The 20,435-nt window shown below is 38.8% G+C and overlaps 1 protein-coding gene across 1 annotated transcript in view; it reads left to right on the top strand.

The window, feature by feature from the left end:
• AGL (amylo-alpha-1, 6-glucosidase, 4-alpha-glucanotransferase) overlaps nt 1-20,435 on the top strand; it is an 86,231-nt gene that overhangs the window by 28,367 nt on the left and 37,429 nt on the right. Inside the window, exons 12-24 of the mRNA XM_062191810.1 lie at nt 681-868; nt 2,558-2,681; nt 3,286-3,449; nt 4,095-4,196; nt 4,306-4,461; nt 4,578-4,728; nt 8,031-8,155; nt 8,239-8,351; nt 8,464-8,598; nt 12,537-12,667; nt 17,481-17,617; nt 18,230-18,363; nt 19,057-19,232. Of these exons, the coding sequence (XP_062047794.1) occupies nt 681-868; nt 2,558-2,681; nt 3,286-3,449; nt 4,095-4,196; nt 4,306-4,461; nt 4,578-4,728; nt 8,031-8,155; nt 8,239-8,351; nt 8,464-8,598; nt 12,537-12,667; nt 17,481-17,617; nt 18,230-18,363; nt 19,057-19,232 (1,836 nt within the window). The remainder of the gene's footprint in view (nt 1-680; nt 869-2,557; nt 2,682-3,285; nt 3,450-4,094; nt 4,197-4,305; nt 4,462-4,577; nt 4,729-8,030; nt 8,156-8,238; nt 8,352-8,463; nt 8,599-12,536; nt 12,668-17,480; nt 17,618-18,229; nt 18,364-19,056; nt 19,233-20,435) is intronic.

Consider the following 20,435-nt stretch of genomic DNA (forward strand, 5'->3'; position numbering starts at 1 on the left):
CAAAAAGGAAGACCTTTCTCTCTGTCTCTCTCTCTATCCACTCTGCCTGTGGGAAAAAAAAAAGATATAAAAAAAAAAAAAAGAATTAGAACTGTGAAGGTTATATGATATCAATATTACTATTTTCCCTGAAGAAATAACTTAATTTTTGAAACTGAGCACATATTTTTCAAAGAAACTATCAGCTAGAATTTTTATAAAATAGGTATGAGATAAAAAAATAATATTAATTTTTAAAACTTTGTTCCATATCACTTTAGATATAATTTTAACTAGTTTGTCCTTTGTGGTAGAAATAACCAACGTGACACAGCAGTGTTTTCATTCTATTTCTTTTAAAGATGATTCTTTTAAAGATTTAATTTATTTGAAAGATGGAGTTACAGAGTGTGGTAGAGACAGAGAGAGAGATCTTCTAGCTGAGCCAGTCCAAAGCCAGCAGCCAGGAGCTTCTTCCAGGTCTCCCATGTGAGTGCAGGGAATCAAGGACTTGGGCCATCCTCTGCTGCATTCCCAGGCACATTCGCAGGGAGCTGGATCAGAAGTGGAGCAGTCAGGACTCGAACTGGTGCCCATATGGGATGCAACCACTACAGGCTGAGGCTTTAACCCACTACTCCATAGTGCCAGCCTATCATTTTATTTCTTGAACCATTGAAAGCAAGCTTCTTTCTTAACAGGTTCAGATGTTTATTTAAGAAGAGAACTTATTTGCTGGGGAGACAGTGTGAAATTACGCTATGGGACTAAACCAGAGGACTGTCCTTATCTTTGGGCACACATGAGAAAATACACTGAAATAATTGCAACTTATTTCCAAGGAGTACGCCTTGATAATTGCCACTCAACACCTCTTCATGTAGCCGAGGTACAGAATGATAATTCATCTGCTTTAAGAAATTCAGTATTCATTCTTAACTTTCCTTAGAGAGACTGTGCAGATGCATGTTTCCTTTTGCTAGTTGGACACAAGCATTGTTTAGGTAGAATTTAACATTTTTGCATAACTGGCACAATTCTAACAATTTTTTGGTGCAATTGCTATGGAATACTGTGCTATATAATATTTATGAGTTAATTTTTAAATTTTAACCTAGGGAAATTGATTATGTTCTCTCATAACATGTTACAACCATATTGCATACTGATAATATTTAAATATTTGTGTTATTTTTAGGTTGCTTTCAATATATATTAGCTACTGTGGAGTAGCCTAATATACATAATGGTAATTATAAAATACTAACTATATGGAATGTTAAGCCTAGCTTTAGCCTTACTGTTTAAATTTTTATTAGTTATTTATAAAAATGAAGGTGTAAGCATAAATATTGTCTCTGAGTTTTGAACAATGACAGTATTTACGGTCTTCTGTCCTACCTAATACAATCTTATAAATAAGCACTTACATTTTCATCCTGCTTCTAAGATATTCGGTAGCTTCCTAGTGACAATTTAGTGTTCTTTCGAAGTTTGTGCTTATCTGAAAAAAAATCTATTGCTGTAATTTTAAAACAGTGTCATAATGTATGTTTTAAGTCCTGTGATGAAAGCTTAATTTGAAACAGAGAGAGTTAGTGTACATTAGTGTAGCAGGCAGAACATTGTTTCACTTCAAAAATGGCAGGGTATTTATTTTCTATGCCTTTAGCATCAGCAAAAAGTATATTCATGTAAGATTGTTATAACATCAGCAGAAACAATGTTGAGATTTTATTTTGCTTGACTGTGAATTACAAAATCCTCTGGGATTCTACTTGCTGGCTGGTAGAATTTTAAGTATTTTATTAACTTTCGTGAAAACATAAAAATAAAGTTAAAAAAAAAGTTTGTAACAAATCTGATTTTTGATTGTGCCAGTATTTTCTTATTCTCAGCTTAAAAGTGAGCACCAGTGTTAAACATAAATTACACAAGTAGAAATTATAAGATGTAGGAGTTTAAGAGTTGATTATCATCTGTGGGAAAAGCTGGCCTCAGTTTGATAAAACTGCACTAAACATGAAAAGTCTTCAAAAAGTTCATGGAAAATGCATATTATGAAAGAACTATGCACGAATTTCATTTTTTTTTGCACCAAAATATACTTTTCTTTAAATTCCACTTTTCCAAGATCTGTTTGAAGTTCCTTTGTAATTCACCAGCAGGAAATTTGTCAACAATGCCTTAGTCAGCCACCTGGAAATTAAGTCTGATTAGAGGTGTTAAAAATCAAAACCAGGAGGAAATCCTAGTAGAATTGCAGTGTTAAGGTTTATGTTTTTTAACATGTCGCTAATATTTTTCTTCTTTTTTTTCTCCCTTATGTCCCCGTATCTTTGTAAAACCTAATATTCCTTTTTAACTGTTTTATTCTCTGTGTAAATCCTCATTTCCTAATGTGTGTTGATCTGTTTGATATTTTCTTACATACAACAAAATTTATTTGGAAATTCTTTTTGAATTTCCGTTTCATTTTGCTACACATTTTCCTATATCAAATCCATGCCTAGTCTTGCTCCTCCACCCCCATCTTGCTTTTCTCTTTCTGTTACATTTGTGACTGTGCTTTTTGCAGTACATGTTGGATGCTGCTAGGAAATTGCAACCCAATTTATATGTAGTAGCCGAACTGTTCACAGGAAGCGAAGATCTGGACAACATCTTTGTTACCAGACTGGGCATTAGTTCCTTAATAAGAGGTAGGCTTGTTGAAGTGTACTTGCCATCTAAAACTTCAGCTTCTGTTTAAGTAGATTAAAAGACATTTAATAGCTCTGTATGTAGTGTTTAATAATTTATAGCATAATTCATGTTCATTTAAATAGTCTATATAAAATTTTATAATGTAACACAGTTTTTTTTTTAATAAGTAAAAATTTCTACTTTTGGAGTAAGATGCTTCAGTTCAAACTGAAAGATCCGTGAAATGAACTGATGACTCATGAACAAAGCCATCTTTTTATTGTTCTTGAAAATATCCAAATCTGTTTTTCATCTCCTTAACTAGATTTATGATGTGATTTCTAGATTTTTTTTTCCCATAGATTGTGTATAGCCAACAATCTAATAAACCACTTATGTTCACTTATGTTCCCTTCACACAGGAGCCATTTCTCCAGAGAAATTATAGGAAATTTTTTTTTTTTGTTCTAAGCTAAGGGACATTTGTTTAAATGTTTGAAGCAGTTTTATTTTTGGTAATATTGATGGGGGTCTTTAGTTTGAAAATTAATCATAATGAATCTGTCCACCTCTTGAACATAAATATTGGAGATTGATAAAATATTTTGTAATGCTCTGCAGAGGCAATGAGTGCATATAATAGTCATGAAGAAGGCAGATTAGTTTACCGATATGGAGGAGAACCTGTTGGATCCTTTGTTCAGCCCTGTTTGAGGCCTTTAATGCCGGCCATCGCACACGCTCTGTTTATGGATATTACCCATGATAATGAGTGCCCTATTGTGGTAAGCATCCAATCTGTTTCTTGTATTTGCTTATTTTTCTTTTCTTTTTTTTTTTTTTATTTTTGACAGGCAGAGTGGACAGTGAGAGAGAGAGACAGAGAGAAAGGTCTTCCTTTGCCGTTGGTTCACCCTCTAATGGCCACCGCGGTAGCGCGCTGCGGCCTGCGCACCGCGCTGTTCCGATGGCAGGAGCCAGGTGCTTCTCCTGGTCTCCCATGGGGTGCAGAGCCCAAACACTTGGGCCATCCTCCACTGCACTCCCTGGCCACAGCAGAGAGCTGGCCTGGAAGAGGGGCAACCGGGACAGGATCGGTGCCCCGACCGGGACTAGAACCCGGTGTGCCGGCGCCGCAAGGCGGAGGATTAGCCTGTTGAGCCACGGCGCCGGCCGTATTTGCTTATTTTTCTAAGTGTTTTAATATTAAGTTCTGTGATACCTACTGAGAGTAATATCCACATACCTCAAAATAGCCTCTTAGAATTATAAATGATTGCATTACATCGTTTTTAGAATATTTTACTTGTTTTAAAACAAATTAATTACTTTATGGAATGTATCTGTAATTATCCTTTTACTTCATTATGCTTTAGAATGACATTTTGCATTTGAAAGAAAGTAAACTACTCTTTGTTTTTGTTTCCTAGCATAGATCAGTGTACGATGCTCTTCCAAGTACCACAATTGTTTCTATGGCTTGTTGCGCTAGTGGAAGTACAAGGGGCTATGATGAATTAGTGCCACATCAGGTTTGTGTGCTGTTTTTTAAAATGCACATGGCTAAGAACTTTTGGCATTTTCTCAAAAGGCCTCATTATAATTAAAATAAATGCATGGCTGAGTTTTACTTTTGTTCAGATTTCAGTGGTTTCTGAAGAACGTTTTTACACTAAGTGGAATCCTGAAGCCTTGCCATCAAATGCTGGTGAAGTTAATTTCCAAAGTGGAATTATTGCAGCCAGGTGTGCTATCAATAAACTTCATCAAGAGCTTGGAGCCAAAGGTTTTATTCAGGTAAAAAGCTAAATTTTCAAAATTTCATTCTTGAGGTTCTATTTCAGAGTGTCTTTCCAATTTGAGCCCTGGTTTCTTGGTTGAGTGCTAAAGTTAGTTGGTCTGTGGCTTCTCAGGTGTATGTGGATCAAGTTGATGAAGATATAGTGGCAGTAACAAGACACTCACCAAGTATCCATCAGTCTGTTGTGGCCGTATCTAGAACTGCTTTCAGGAATCCCAAGACTTCATTTTACAGCAAGGATGTGCCTCAAATGTGCATCCCTGGTAATACAATCTAAAAATTATTACTGTAATTATATTACACTACCATGTTATATTAAATTATAATTATATATATAAAATAATGCAGAGCATTGTGCAAGTATAGACACGGTTCAGAAAGAGAATTAGAATCTTTGATAAATTATACTTTTACTGCATAGAAAAAATCCTGGACTTAAGTACTCTCAAATGTCACCTTTTTTTGAGTTCTTAAATATTGTTTATATCATAATACATTCCCTCATTTCCTAATTTATACTAATTGGACATGTTTTTCTTTCATAGTACTATGTGTGCATGTGTATATTTAGTCATTACATTATTTCAGCCAAACAGATACAGGGTACTTCAAAGGATCATAGAACAGTGGAATTAAAAGAGGCTTATTTTGATTAAAAACAAAAACAATTTTTAAGTTTATTTTTCATTTATTTGAAACATCAGTTTTCCATCTGCTGGTTCACTTCCCAAATGCCTACAACAGCCAGGGCTAGTCCAGGCCAAAACCAAGAGCCAGGAACTCCATCTGGGTCTCCCACATAGGTAATAGGAACCTCCTATTATCTCCTGCCTCCCAAGATGTGCATTTGCAGGATGCTAGGTTGGAAGTTTATGTAGGACTCAAACTAGGCACTCTGGTATAAGATACAGGCATCCCAATCAGCAGCTTAACCTACTGTACCACGGCACCTGCTCCAATACAAAAAAAAAAAAAAAAATGAAAACTGCATAGTTTTTTCATAATAGGCATTTTCCATGAACTTTGGTACATCCTTCATTTTCACTGTTCCCCAACTTCTTATTTCTACTTACATATGAATTATTTACGGATTTCTCTTTTTTATAATTTACTTATTTATTTTCATATATTTGAAAGGTGGAGGGACAGAGCAAAAGAGAGGGATAGAGAGACAGAGGTTCCATCTGTGGGTTCACTCTCCAAGTGCCCAAAATAATCAGGGTTGGACCAGGCCAAAGCCAGGAGCCTAGAATTCCCTCCTACTCTTCAACAGTGATGGAGGGCCCAAACACCTGAGCCATTATCTACTGCCTCTCAGGATGAATTAGCAGAAAACTAGATTGGAAGCAGAGAACCTGGGACTTGAACCTGCCTTCCTATGTGGAATGCTACAGGCATCCCAAACTTAACCTGCTGCTTAACATTACTCAGTCTGCTGCTCCCCAGTGCCTGGCACTGTTTACTACTCTCAGAGACCAAACTCCCACCTCCTTTGAGAAGCCTTCAGTAAGTACTCAGTTATCTCTCTCTCCTCTGAACAATAGCAGTTATAGTCTCTATGTGTCACTCCTTGATTATATACCCCAAGACATGTCCATATTATTATTTGACTTTTGTTAAGTATATGCATTTTATTTTCTTACTTACTGTCATATGTAGTATATTATAGGATAACATGCTTCTGTACATGCAGTTAACTATCCAAACTGATTGAATGAATGAAGATTCCCATAAACATCCTACTTTATATTGGGTAGTTTTTAAAAATTAATCGACATGAATAGTTTGTAAGGTTAGGTGTTCATTAGTTTCCTTTGACCCTGCAACTATACTCCTAGGTATATAGCTGAGAAATTCTTAAATATTCCCATTTGAAGACATGCATAAGAATATTGTAACATTATTTATAATAGAGAAAAATTACAGACATTCTTAACAGAATGAATGCATTTTGGTATATTCATTAAAATTCTCTTTGGCATTTGAAATAAATTAGCTCAAGCTAATATAACAATGTGAATGAATCTTTTTTTTTTTTTTTTTTTTTGACAGAGTGGACAGTGAGAGAGAGAGACAGAGAGAAAGGTCTTCCTTTGCCGTTGGTTCACCCTCCAATGGCCGCCGCACCGTGCTGATCCGAAGCCAGGAGCCAGGTGCTTCTCCTGCCCCATGGGGTGCAGGGCCCAAGCACTTTGGGCCATCCTCCACTGCACTCCCGGGCCACAGCAGAGAGCTGGCCTGGAAGAGGGGCAACCAGGACAGAATCTGACGCCCCGACTGGGACTAGAACCCAGTGTGCTGGCGCCACAGGGGGAGGAGTAGCCTAGTGAGCTGCAGCGCCGGCCCATAAATGAATCTTAAAAATACAGTATTGGCCAATAGAAATCAAGTAGCTTATATAAAACTGTAATCCATTTTAATAAAACTTAGAAAAATAATTGTGTATGTTTTGAGGGGACACATACATATATAGTAAAAATCCTGGAGGTATTGACCACCATACTGCAAGTAGCAGTTACCTCTGATGGGGAACAAAAGAGACATAAAGAGCTTCAGTTATGCCGGTGCCATGGCTCAACAGGCTAATCCTCCGCCTAGCGGCGCCACCACACCAGGTTCTAGTCCTGGTCAGGGCGCCGGATTCTGTCCCGGTTACCCCTCTTCCAGGCCAGCTCTCTGCTATGGCCCGGGAGTGCAATGGAGGATGGCCCAAGTGCTTGGGCCCTGCACCCCAAGGGAGACCAGGAGAAGCACCAGGCTCCTGGCTTCAGATCAGCGCGGTGCGCCGGCTGCAGCGCGCTGGCCACAGCGGCCATTGGAGGGTGAACCAACGGCAAAGGAAGAACTTTCTCTCTGTCTCTCTCTCTCACTGTCCACTCTGCCTGTCAAAAAATAAATAAATAAATAAATAAATAAATAAGCTTCAGTTATATTTATATTGAAAATTTTAATTAGTAGAACCTGGTTTTTAAAAAAATTTCTCTCTACTGTTTGTATTTCTGATTTTAATATGTAAGGACAGGAATTTACCCTAGTAGTGAAGACATTGATTAAGATACTGGTGTCCCACATTGGAGTATCAGGGTTCATTTGACCCTGGTTCCTGACTCCAGTTTTCTGCCAATGCCTGGGAGGCAGCAGTAATCAACCAAATAATTGGGTACCTCCACCCCTGTAGGAGACCTGGATACCCAGCTGTTGGCAGATTTTGGGGAGTAAACTAGCAGTCAGAAGCTCTCTGTCTCTGCCTCTCAAATAAGTAAATATTTAAAATGTAACTCTTTCAAGTAATGTACTTCTCTCGGCTCAGAATTAGGGAAGATATTATTTGATAAGATCCCTTTTCAAATAAAGCTTTGTTAATTAAGTTGTAATTTTTTTAGAAGCATGTGTGAAAAATACATTGGGTAGAATTATCTGCTTTCAAATGTTTTGTATTTTATTTTTTAATTAACCAATATTTCATTTTAAACTTCTTATGTTAAATAACTTGAAAACACGTTAGCAATTTCTAATTGCAGATGGTTCAATATAAAATTTTCTTAAAATTTTCACATGCTCTTAGGTAAAATTGAAGAAGTAGTTCTTGAAGCTCGAACTATTGAGAGAAATATAAGTCCTTACAGGAAGGATGAGAATTCGATAAATGGAATGCCAGATATCACAGTAGAAATTAGAGAACATATTCAGGTATTTGAGACTTATATATGTTTAGCATTTTAAGTACATTAGAAATATTTGTTAAATGAATATTTTGTGTAATTTTTTTCAAGCTTAATGAAAGTAGAATTGTTAAACAAGCTGGAGTTACTACAAAAGGGCCCAATGAATATATTCAAGAAATAGAATTTGAAAACTTGTCTCCAGGAAGTGTTATTATATTCAGGTATGTTAATTAGAGTTCAAACTGCTGACTTATATTTAAAATGGCTTACATATCCTGGTAACTCCGAGTAAATTACTCTTAAAATATAACCATTTTTTATCAATATTTTCAGAGTTAGTCTTGATCCACATGCACAAGTTGCTGTTGGAATCCTTCGAAGTCATCTGACACAGTTCAGTGCTCACTTTAAAGCAGGAAGCCTTGCTGTTGACAACTCAGATCCAATATTAAAAATTCCCTTTGCTTCGTAAGTATGTTTTATTTTTTTAGAGATTGCAGCTTGAATAACTGATAAGTTACCACTAGCCTGATAAAAGCAGTTTTAAAGCTCTCCTATATCCTTGCTATTCAAAATACCTACAGTGGCAGCATCATCTGTTATTAACATTTTAATCTGTGCCATGATCTTTTTTTTTTTTTGACAGGCAGAGTGGACAGTGAGAGAGAGAGACAGAGAGAAAGGTCTTCCTTTTGCCATTGGTTCATCCTCCAATGGCCACCGTGGCCAGCGCGCCGCAGCCAGCGCACTGCGGCTGGCGCACTGCGCTGATCCAAAGGCAGAAGCCAGGTGCTTCTCCTGGTCTCCCATGGGGTGCAGAGCCCAAGCACTTGGGCCATCCTCCACTGCACTCCCAGGCCACAGCAGAGAGCTGGCCTGGAAGAGGGGCAACTGGGACAGAATCCAGTGCCCCGACTGGGACTAGAACCGGTTGTGCCGGTGCCGCAAGGCGGAGGATTAGTCTATTGAGCTGCGGCACCAGCTGTGCCATTATCTGTAACTACATGCCTACATGCTTATGGACAGCCCTCCATATAAACATATACACGCACACACACAAACACACAATTTTTTGAAGAATTTGAGACAAAATTGCATATATTGTCTCTATTACCCCGTTTTTCAAAAAATATTAACATATCCTATTACATGACCATAGCGTAATTTAATTGGTCTCCATTTTTTAGGCATCTAGATTGCTTTTAATTATTCCCTATTAAGTATGTCTTTTTGTAGTTATGTGGGTTTTTTTTTTTTAAGATTTTTTAAAATTTTATTTGAAAGAGTTACAGAGAGAGACAGAGACAGAGAGAGAGGTCTTCCATCCCCTGATTTACTCCCCAACTGGCTGCAGCAGCTGGAGCTGCACTGATCCAAAGCCAGGAGCCAGGAGCCAGGAGCCAGGAGCTTCTTCCGGGTCTCCCACATGGGTGCCAGGGCCCAAGGACTTGGGCCATCTTTTACTGCTATCCCAGGCCATAGCAGAGTGCTGGATCAGAAGAGGAGCAGCTGGGACTCAAACTGGCGGCCATATGGGATGCCAGCACGTCAGGCCAGGGCTTTAACCCACTGCGCCACAGCACTGGTCCTTGTGTAGTTATGTTTCATGAATCTTTATTCCCTTACTAAGTGGTACCTAATAATACCAAAGGATATGGGTTTTGCAGTTTCAACCTGGATTTAATGTCCGCTTCCCCAATGTCAATATGATCTTGGACAAGTTACTTAGTACTTTCTTCATTGGTTTCCCATCTGGAAAGTGGCACTACCTATATCTTGGATGTTGATTAAATAAAAATATCATGCAAAACACTTAACACAATGCCTGGTACATAGTCAGTGTTTAATAAATGTTTACTATTGTGAATACTAGGATAGATTTCTAGAAATGGAATTTTTGGTTTAGACTATATTCATACATCTGAGGCTTTTCATGCATATTGCCAAATTCTCTCCAGAAAGATTATATATAATTAAAACTTTCAGCTCTATGTAAAAGTGGCCATCCTTAGCAAAACTGAGTATACATGATTGTAATGCAGTAGTGAAGAGTATGGAATCAGACTACTCAGATTTGAGCTCTATTTCAGACTCTTACAGCTATAAGAAGTAAGACCTTGGGCGTATAGTGCCTATCATAGATTTGTAAGGATCATTTTTGTAAAACACTTAATAATCGATAAATGTTAGCCAATGCTAGTCAAATTGATAAATATAAGATACTAAAAATAACATCTCATTTTAATTTACTTTGCACATTAGTTAAGCTAAAATATTTTGTTCATGGTCCATTTTAATTTATTCAGGGAAATGTCATTTTCAGTATAAGCCCATTTTTCTGTTGTGTTTAGTGTTTTTTGTTCTGTAAGAGCCATTTTTAACTGAAGATATTAGCTCTTAATTCAAACTTCACTTAATAGTTGCTTTTTTTTTTTTTTTTTTTTTACAAGCAGCGTGGACAGTGAGAGAGAGAGACAGAGAGAAAGGTCTTCCTTTTCCATTGGTTCACCCCCCAGTGGCTTGCGGCCGGCGCACGGCGCTGATCCGAAGCCAGGAGCCAGGTGCTTATCCTGGTCTCCCATGCGGGTGCAGGGCCCAAGCGCTTGGGCCATCCTCCACTGCACTCCCGGGCCGCAGCAGAGAGCTGGACTGGAAGAGGAGCAACTGGAATAGAATCCGGCACCCCGACCGGGACTAGAACCTGGTGTGCCGGCGCCGCAGGTGGAGGATTAGTCTAGTGAGCTGTGGTGCCAGCCAACAAAGTAGTTGCATTCTAAAAGCAGTCTGTGATGAAGCAGCTTTGTTTCTTTAGAATGCTTATAAAAATGTACATTCCTCCTCATAGCTACTCAAATTATTAGTTTGTTTATTTAAGAGACAGAGTCACAGAGGGAGAGAGAGAGAAAGGTCTTTATCCACTGGTTCGTTCACTCACCGATTGGCTCAAGGGCTGGAACTGAGCTGATCCGAAGCCAGGAGCCAGGAACTTCTTTTGGGTGTCCCATGTGGGTTCAGGGGTCCAAACATTTGGCCATCTTCCACTGCTTTCCCAGGCCATTAGCAGGGAGCTGAATCAGAAGTAGAACCAACCAGTGCCCACATGGGATGCCGGTGCTGCAGGCGGAGGCTTAACCTACTCCACCACGGCTCCAGCCCCAAGGGCAAGAATTCTGATTTAGTAAGTTTCCCATTAATTCTTATACAAGGAGTCTACTTATTACATGTTGAAAAATTTGCCCTAGGATTGAGTGGCTACTGAGGTTGCTAGTTTACTAATGTTTAACTCAGGCTCAACTCACAAAGTGTAGCTATGAGGAAGGAGGCTGGGACAGAGAGCACAAAGAATTTTTTTAATTTGAGACTATTAAAACAGAAAGACATTTATTCATGAGGACACAGGTTCATATAAATGGCAGTTACATAAAATGAAGTTTCCTAAGCAGCTAGAAGCACAGGATACAATTTTGATTTTATTAAGGTGTGGCCAGCTGTATAATCTCACTACTAAACTGCACAAAGAGAAGTTAAGGCTATAATAGTTACACGTCCCTCTGACCAACCAATAGCACCTTAGGGGCAGTGTGACCCTAGAAAAAGCAGGAAGGAACAAGGCAAGAAACTAAAGACAGAGATTACATGCTTTCTTAGGTGGCTAACTTTGACTTCTGGTTATACTTGTACTAATTCTTTGGTAAGTATTTTCAGTTTAACATAACAAGTATAAAATGATCCTGATGTCTTACTTAGGAGAATATAAAGGAATATAAGCTCAATCTGAACTGGAAAGAATAAAAAAATCTATAAGATAAAAAGATAGCAACCAAGAAAACCTTTCCTATATTTCTATTCATTAAAAATTTTGCACTTCATTATTTCCTTAGTTGTTATTTCTGATGAATTTTTTAAAGATTTATTTTATTTATTTTGAAGGCAAAGTTACAGAGAGAGAAAGGAAAAGACAGAGAGACCTTCCATCTACTGATTTACTTCCCAGATGACTGCAACAGCTAGGGCTGAACCAGGCCGAAGTCAGGAGCCAGGAGCTTCATTCAGGTCTCCCACATGGGTGTAGGGGCCCAAGCACTTGGGGCATCCTCTGCTGCTTTCCTAGGCACACTAGCATGGAGCTAGATAGGAAGTAGAGCAGCCATGGAATGCTGGGGCAGGCAGCAACTTAACCCGCTGCACCACAGCACCAACCCCTTCTGATTGAATTTTAGCCATAGTTTGCCTTTTACCTAATTACTTATACATGTGTTTTGGGTAGAGTATTTATTTTAATGATGATTTCTTAAAATATAATTATATAGCATCTATAATTATAATTCAAATTTTTCTCCTTTTCTATTGACAGCAAGTAGAATCTCAGTGTATTTAACTGGTTGTCTTTATGTTCCAATTCTCAGTATTGCCTCCAAATTAACTTTAGCTGAGATAAATCAGATACTTTACCGGTGCGAATCAGAAGAACAAGAAGATGGTGGAGGATGCTATGACATACCAAACTGGTCTTCCCTTAAATATGCAGGTCTGCAAGGTAAGCAGGCATAAGGATAGTTCTGCTTTTGTTTTTCTTTTAGGGTGATACAATGTCTTTTTTATAGAAACAAGAGTCTGGTCTGACAGCCTGGGTTCATATAATGGCTCTAACTTTGTACTTGCTGACCAGCCTTTGTCAAGTAACGGTAACTTCTATGTCCCATTTTCTGCCTCTATAAAATGTGGAGAGTATTGTCTAATTCAGAAAGCTACTGTGAGTATTAAGTGAGATCATTCATGTAAAACAGTAAAAGCAAGATGTAGCAAAAAGAAATAATAAATGTTGCCTAGAATTACCAGTTCAGTGTTATTCCTTAACATCATAGCTCTTTATATACACTTTGATCCCAAAGTATATATTAATGTTTCTTGACTTGTTTCTTGACAGGGTATGTTTGCCTGAGCCCCAAATAAGACTAGGTTGTAAATATAATATATTATTATTCCCTTTTTATCTAATTTTAACCTTTTTGTCATTTTTTATCCTATAAAGAGAACTTACAGTAAAATATTAGGTAATGAGTATTTGAAAGAATTATAAGAACCAAATGGCTAATTTTCAATGTAATCCATCTTGTTGTTAATATTTTCTTAGATTTTTCTTTAAGAAATTGCTTTGTCACACCTTGATCATAAATCATAGCTTCCTATTTATCATGTTGCCTTTTCAACTTCTTTTTTCTCTGTCCATCTAACTCTTCTTCCAAGACCAATTTAACTCTTACATCTTAAATCTTTTTTTAGATTTGTTTATTTATTTGAAAGGCAAAGCTACAGAGAGGCAGAGAGAAAAAGAGAGAGAGAGGTCCTCCATCTGCTGGTTCACTCCACAAATGTCCACAACAGCCAGAGCTGGGTGGATCTAAAGCCAGGAGCCTGCAGCTTTCTCCGGGTCTCCCACGTGGGTGCAGGGGCCCAAGGATTTGGGCCATCCTCTGCTGCCTTCCCAGGCATACCAGCAGGGAGCTGGATTGGAAGTGGAACAACCAGGATCCAAACCAGCACCCATATGGGACGCCGGCACCATGAGTGGTAACCTTACCTACTATGTCACAGTGCTGCTACACCCCTTTTAAAGATATACTTATTTATTTATTTGAAAGGCAGAGAGAGAGAGAGATTTTAAACACTGGTTCACTTCCCAAATGGTCACAATGGCTGGGGCTGGGCTAGACCAAAGCCAGGAGCCTGGAACTCCATTTTTGTCTCTCAAATGGGTAGCAGGAGCCCAAGTAGTTGGGCCATGTTCTGCTGTCTTTTCAAGCACATTAGCAGGGAGCTGGATGGGAAGTAGCACAGCTGAGATTGAACCAGTATTCATATGGGATGTCAGCATCACAGGCAGCTGTCTAACCTGCTGCACCACAGTCAACCCTGAGCCTTTCTTAACTATTGTTTTATACAGTAATTTCTTTGTCCTCTAGATAACCTTTGCACTTATTTATTATACCTCTAACATGGCCTTAGAATATATTGTTTTATTTTTGTAATCGGTATAATTATTTTAATAAATCTTTATCATCAAGGTTAAGAAACAGGCTTAAAACCAGACTCCTTAGCGTACACTAACTAGCTGTGCAACTTTGGAGTTAACTCTCCATGACTGTTTTCTTGTCTGTAAAATGGAGATAACAATAATAATAATAATATGTGACCCAGGGATTACAGTTAGTATTAAATGAGTGATATGTGGAAAGCATTTATGCAACATGCTGTTCATTATTAAGAGATTGTTAGCTCTAAAACTCCATTAAGTAAATTGTACCCGGAGAAAGAAGAATGTGGATTTGTTCTGTTTTGTGATTGCTTTTCTGGCCATTGTGTTTCACTTCAGCGTTCTCATGAAACGATTCTGCTCCTCCTTTCTGAATATAATCACCCTGCCTGATTTATTATTTCTTACTTCATGCCAATCCCTTTCCCTTTGACAGGTTTTTTTGTGGTTTGTTTTTTTTTTGTTTTGTTTTGTTTTGTTTTGTTTTGTTTTGTTTTTTTGTGACAGGCAGAGTGGACAGTGAGAGAGAGAGACAGAGAGAAAGTTCTTCCTTTTGCTGTTGGTTCACCCTCCAATGGCTGCCGCGGTAGCGCGCTGTGGCCGGCGCACCGCGCTGATCCGAATCAGGAGCCAGGTGCTTATCCTGGTCTCCCATGCGGGTGCAGGGCCCAAGCACTTGGGCCATCCTCCACTGCACTCCCGGGCCACAGCAGAGAACTGGCCTGGAAGAGGGGCAACTGGGACAGAATCCGGCACCCTGACCGGGACTAGAACCCGGTGTGCGGCGCCACAAGGCAGAGGATTAGCCTAGTGAGCCGCGGCGCCGGCCTTCCCTTTGACAGTTTAATATTTTCAGCAGCCACTGGGTTATTTCCAGTAGGCTGTTACTAGCAGCCTCAGATTAATCAAACTTAATAACTTTATTGACCTTTCTCTCATCTAAACAAAAGTCCCTTCCCTATTTCCCTAGTTCTTAAAATAGTATGCATTCGGTTATGTTGAAATCCAGGAGTCCATTTTTGGATTTGCCTCTTTCATCTTCAGCATTCTACCAGTAATTATAACTTGTGGATTCTTATCCATTTTATTCTTGGTATAGCATATCCTTTTTATTTCCATAGTTATCATTCTATTGTAGGACTTATGTCCTGTCTGCAAGTCAGCTAACCAATTTGCTAATAATATCTTGAGGATTTTTGTTTTGTTTTGTTTTGTTTTCTATAAATCTATTTATTTGTTTGAAAGGAGAGAGACAGTGAGAAAGTTCTCATATACTGGTTCACTCCCTCAATTGCCCACAATAGCTAGGGTCCGGCCAGGGTCAAAGCTGGGAACTGGGGACTCAATCCAGGGCTCCCTTTTGGGTGTCAGGAACCCATTCAGTTGAGTCATCACGGCTGCCTCTTAGGGTCTACTTGAGCAGAATCCTGGAGTTAAGAGCTAGAGCTGGGTACTGAACCCAGATATTCCAGTGTGGGATGTGGGTAACGACCAGCATCTATTTTTTTTTTTTTTTACCTTTTCAAAAAATTTCTTTTCCTTGTTTGTTTGTTTTGCTGTTTTGTTGTTGTTATTAACCAGCACCTTCACCAGTATAATAACTGGTAGGCCAAATGCCTTTTCCAGTTTCCTAGTCTCTTCTTACCTCACAAAATATTGGATTAGTCAATGTTAGATTTGTTCTCTAAAACACTGTTTCCATCATGTCACTCCATTTTTCAAAAGTGGTAACAACATTTACTGAGCCGTATTTTGCCTTCCCTGAGAATTGACATATGTAGAACATTATTATTATTTTTAAGGATTTATTTGAAAGAGTTACACAGAGAGAGAAGGAGAGGCAGAGAGAGATCTTCCATCTGCTGGTTCAATCCCCAGTTGGCTGCAACAGCCAGAGCTATGCTGATCTGAAGCTAAGCTGGTCCAAAGACAGGAGCCAGAAGCTACTTCTGGGTCTCCCGCATGGGTGCAGGGGCACAGAGGCTTGGGCCATCTTCTACTGCTTTCCCAGGCCACAGCAGAGAGCTGGATTGGAAGTGGAGCAGCTGAGACTCAAACCAGCACCCATATGGGATGCTGGCACTGCAGGTGGCAGCTTTACCAGCTATGCCACAGTGCCAGGCCTCGAACATTATTTTATAATGTCTTTTCTAACATTTTTGTGCTTTAAGCTTTATTTCTAGAATAAGCTTTATTTTATTTTAAAATATATTTTTGTATGTTTTAAGCTTTATTCTCTTAGCCCCTTAAAGGAAAAAATATATCTTAAATTTATGTATTTTTAATTTTTCATAACATGCCACATGCACAGCAAAATTCATTAAATTCTAGCTAAATAAGTTTAGTAGAAATGAAGTAAGTGAAAGCAATATGGGTTTTTATTTTTATTTATTTTTTAAATGCATTTAGGGTAGTCACCTCTTTTTTTTTTTAAGATTTATTTTTTATTTGAAAAGCATTTACAGAGAGTCAGAGAGAGAGAGAAGGAGAATTCTTCCATCTGCTGGTTCACTCCCAAATTGGCTGCAGTGGCTGGAGCTTGGAACTTCTTCTGGGTCTCCCACATGGATCCAGGGGCCCAAGGACTTGGGCCATCTTCCACTGCTTTCCCAGGCACATTAGCAGGGAGCTGGATAGGAAGTAGAGTAGCCAGGACTTGAACTGGTGCCCATATGGAATGCTGGCACTATAGGCAGCGGCTTTACCCACTATGCCACAGCACCAGCCCCACAATATGAGTTTTTAACAGTGGAAGTGACTATCTTATTACGTGATAAAATTACTACTGCTATTCTAAAATATTAGAATCTGCTACCACTTTGATACTTTGGTTATTTCCAAGTACTGTTCATCATTTATAAAAGATTCTTTCCAAAACAGGCTTTATTCTTATCATCACATGGATGTTCTTATTCTGTCTGAAACCACTTCTCTGATATCTTTAAATATTGCCTGAATGTTAATGATTCCACCACTTTTCCCCATGAAAAGATATAGGCTTATCAGTTTTCTTTCCCCGTACGCCTTAGAATAGCAAAGCCACGCCAGTTGTCTTAAAATCCAAAAAATAAGACAGGTCCCAGAAGTTATGAATCTTGGAAAGGTATGCATAACTCGTATGACAGTACTCCCCTTCAATATGGTTCAAACCAGTACTGCCACACTTCTCTCCAGCCATCTAAAGTGTCATTGTGGAAGACACAGCTCTTTTATCTGCCTTGTATGTGCTCAAATCATTTAGTGATTAGCAGCAGCCTAGAATGTGGGAACATACTGACTCTGCCAATAACACACAATATGTTTCTCCAAATTTCAGGGTTAATGTCCGTATTGGCAGAAATACGACCAAAGAATGACTTGGGACATCCTTTCTGTGATAATTTGCGGTCTGGAGATTGGATGATTGACTATGTCAGTGGCCGGCTTATTTCACGATCAGGAACTATTGCTGAAGTAAGTAGAGCTATATTCTACTCCAAATAAAAAATCAAGAGCCCTACAAGAATTATATTTCCATATTGACCTTGTTTTCTAACATGAACCACTTTCTCCTCTTCATCATCTTTCAGTTCTAATAAATGAAAATCTGGTTTATAAATTACTAGATGGTAAAGTTGCATGTTTAGATTTGGCTCTTAAAATATACCTACCTAGGCCAGCACCGCGGCTCACTAGGCTAATCCTCCACCTGCGGCGCCGGCACTCCGGGTTCTAGTCCCGGTTGGGGCGCCAGTTCTGTCCCTGTTGCTCCTCTTCCAGTCCAGCTCTCTGCTGTGGCCCAGGAAGGCAGTGGAAGATGGCCCAAGTGCTTGGTCCCTGCACCTGCATGGGAGACCAGAAGGAAGCGCCTGGCTCCTGGCTTCGGATCGGCACAGCACGCCGGCTGTAGCAGCCGTTTGGGGGGGTGAACCAATGGAAGGAAGACCTTTCTCTCTGTCTCTCTCTCTCAGCTGTCTAACTCTGCCTGTCAAAAAAATACACACACACACACACACATATATATATATATACACACCTACCTAGCCTGTAAACATACATTAACTTTTTAAATTATCTTTGTAACAGGTTGGTAAATGGTTGCAGGCTATGTTCTTCTACCTGAAGCAGATCCCACGTTATCTTATCCCATGTTACTTTGATGCTATATTAATTGGTGCTTACACCACTCTTCTGGATATAGCATGGAAGCAAATGTCAAGGTATACCCAATAAAGCTTGAGTACATAGGTTTGCTTGTATAGAAATATATAGAAAGTCACCTTATGCATGCTCCTAAAAGTATGAGGTATTACCATAGATCCATAAAGCTGAAAAACTCTGTAGTTGATAGTAAATTTATTAACATTCTTTCATCTGGAAAATTTAAAAACAAACTTAAAGATACTAAAATCTGTTCTATAAAGCTAATAAAATATATTACTGGGAAAAATGTTTTATATTATTTACTTCTATGTATTCATTGACTGCACTGCATTTATTTATTAACTGCAATTCATATATTTCTAGAATGTGCATGTACAGTTCTTTTTATAGTTTTTTAGTAAGAGAAAAAATGTTCTGTTATTGTGAGTGAAATTTGCCATTAATGATGAAATTTCCAAAATGAAACCACATATTGAAATGTACCAGTGAGAACCACCAGATTGGCATAATTTCAAGAAGAATATAACTTCATCCCTACTATTTGTTTCACAACAGCCATGTAATTAAAGCCAGCTAAAATCATGAGTAAAGTGAAAGTGGTTTTGAAATCTAACCAAATTAAAATTTTTTCACCTGATATTACCATTGTGTGGAGATATTGTTTAAAGAAAGAAATCAAGTAAGATAAAAACTATAAAGAGTTTTGTATTTCCACAAATAATATTAAATGCCCATTACTTCTGTTACAGTTTTGTTCAGACTGGTTCAACCTTTGTCAAACACCTCTCTCTGGGTTCCGTCCAAATGTGTGGAGTAGGAAAATTCCCTTCTCTGCCACTTCTTTCACCTTCACTTATGGATGTCCCATATAGGCTAAATGAGATCACAAAAGAAAAGGAGCAATGTTGTGTTTCTCTGGCTGCAGGTAAGAAATTATGTGTAAGATCAAAATGTTTAAGTAGAACTCAAATGGGAAAAGCTAAAGGCAAATGATTATTTTTTTAAAAAACCCATGATTTTATCCAATAGTTTATGCTGCTTAGTAAAATTTCATACTCAAAAAATAACTATACTTAGTATTTCATTATAACTGTACAGCAAGCATTTATGTAAGGAGGGGGCTAATTTTAATATATTCATTTTATTTATTTGAAAAGCAGACCACCAAACAGAGATCTGCCACTTATTGGTTAACTCTCCAAATGTCTAAAAAACTGGAGCTAGGCCAGGCCAAAGCCAGATGCTCATGAAACTGAACGGGGCCATAGTAGAAAAAACATGAATGTGAAAAATTTGGTTTTAAACTCTACTTTTCAGGAACCCATACATAAAATATTGAGCTCATACTTTTTTATTATGTACTGCTGCTATTTAAGAGAATGTGAGACTTCAAAAAGTTCATGGAACATGTACACCATGAAAAAAACCTATGCAATCGATTTTCAATCATTTGAGCCATCACCACTGGCTCCCAAGTTGTGAATTAGCAGGAAGCTGGAGTCAGGAGTCAAGACTGGGAACTGAACCCAGCCACTCCAGTGTGGGGTATGAGTGTCTTAACCAACATCTTAACAGACAGACTACAGGTAGCTATTTGGAGCAGCTAGATACCACATGGGAGCCAGCATCGCAAAGCAGCAGGTTAAGCTACTGCTTTGCCAGCATCCCATACTGGTTCAAATTCTGACTGATCCATTTCCATTCTAGCTCTCTGCTAATGCAAGTGGGGAAACAGCAAAAGATGGACCAAGTACTTGGGCCCCTGCCACCCATGTGGGAAACTCGTGGAGTTTGTGGCTCCTGGAAGATCTCTCTGTGTCCATCTCTCTGTGTTACTGTACCTTTCAAATAAATAAAATCAGTCTTTAAAAATAAGACTGGCACTGTGGCATAGTGGATTAAACTGCTGCTTGCAGCACTGGCATCCCATCTGGGTGCTGGTTCAAGTCCTGGCTTTTCTACTTCCAGTCCAGCTCTCTGCTATGGCCTGTGTGGGCAGTGGAAGATGACCCAGTGAGTGAGAGACCCAGATGAAGCTCCTGGCTCCTTGCTTCAGTCTAGCCCAGCCCTGGGCTTTTGGGGAGTAGACTAGTGGATGGAAGACTTCTCTCTCCCTGCCTCTGCCTCT

Source organism: Lepus europaeus, chromosome 5, assembly GCF_033115175.1.
Source record: "Lepus europaeus isolate LE1 chromosome 5, mLepTim1.pri, whole genome shotgun sequence".
Lineage (NCBI taxonomy): Eukaryota > Metazoa > Chordata > Mammalia > Lagomorpha > Leporidae > Lepus > Lepus europaeus.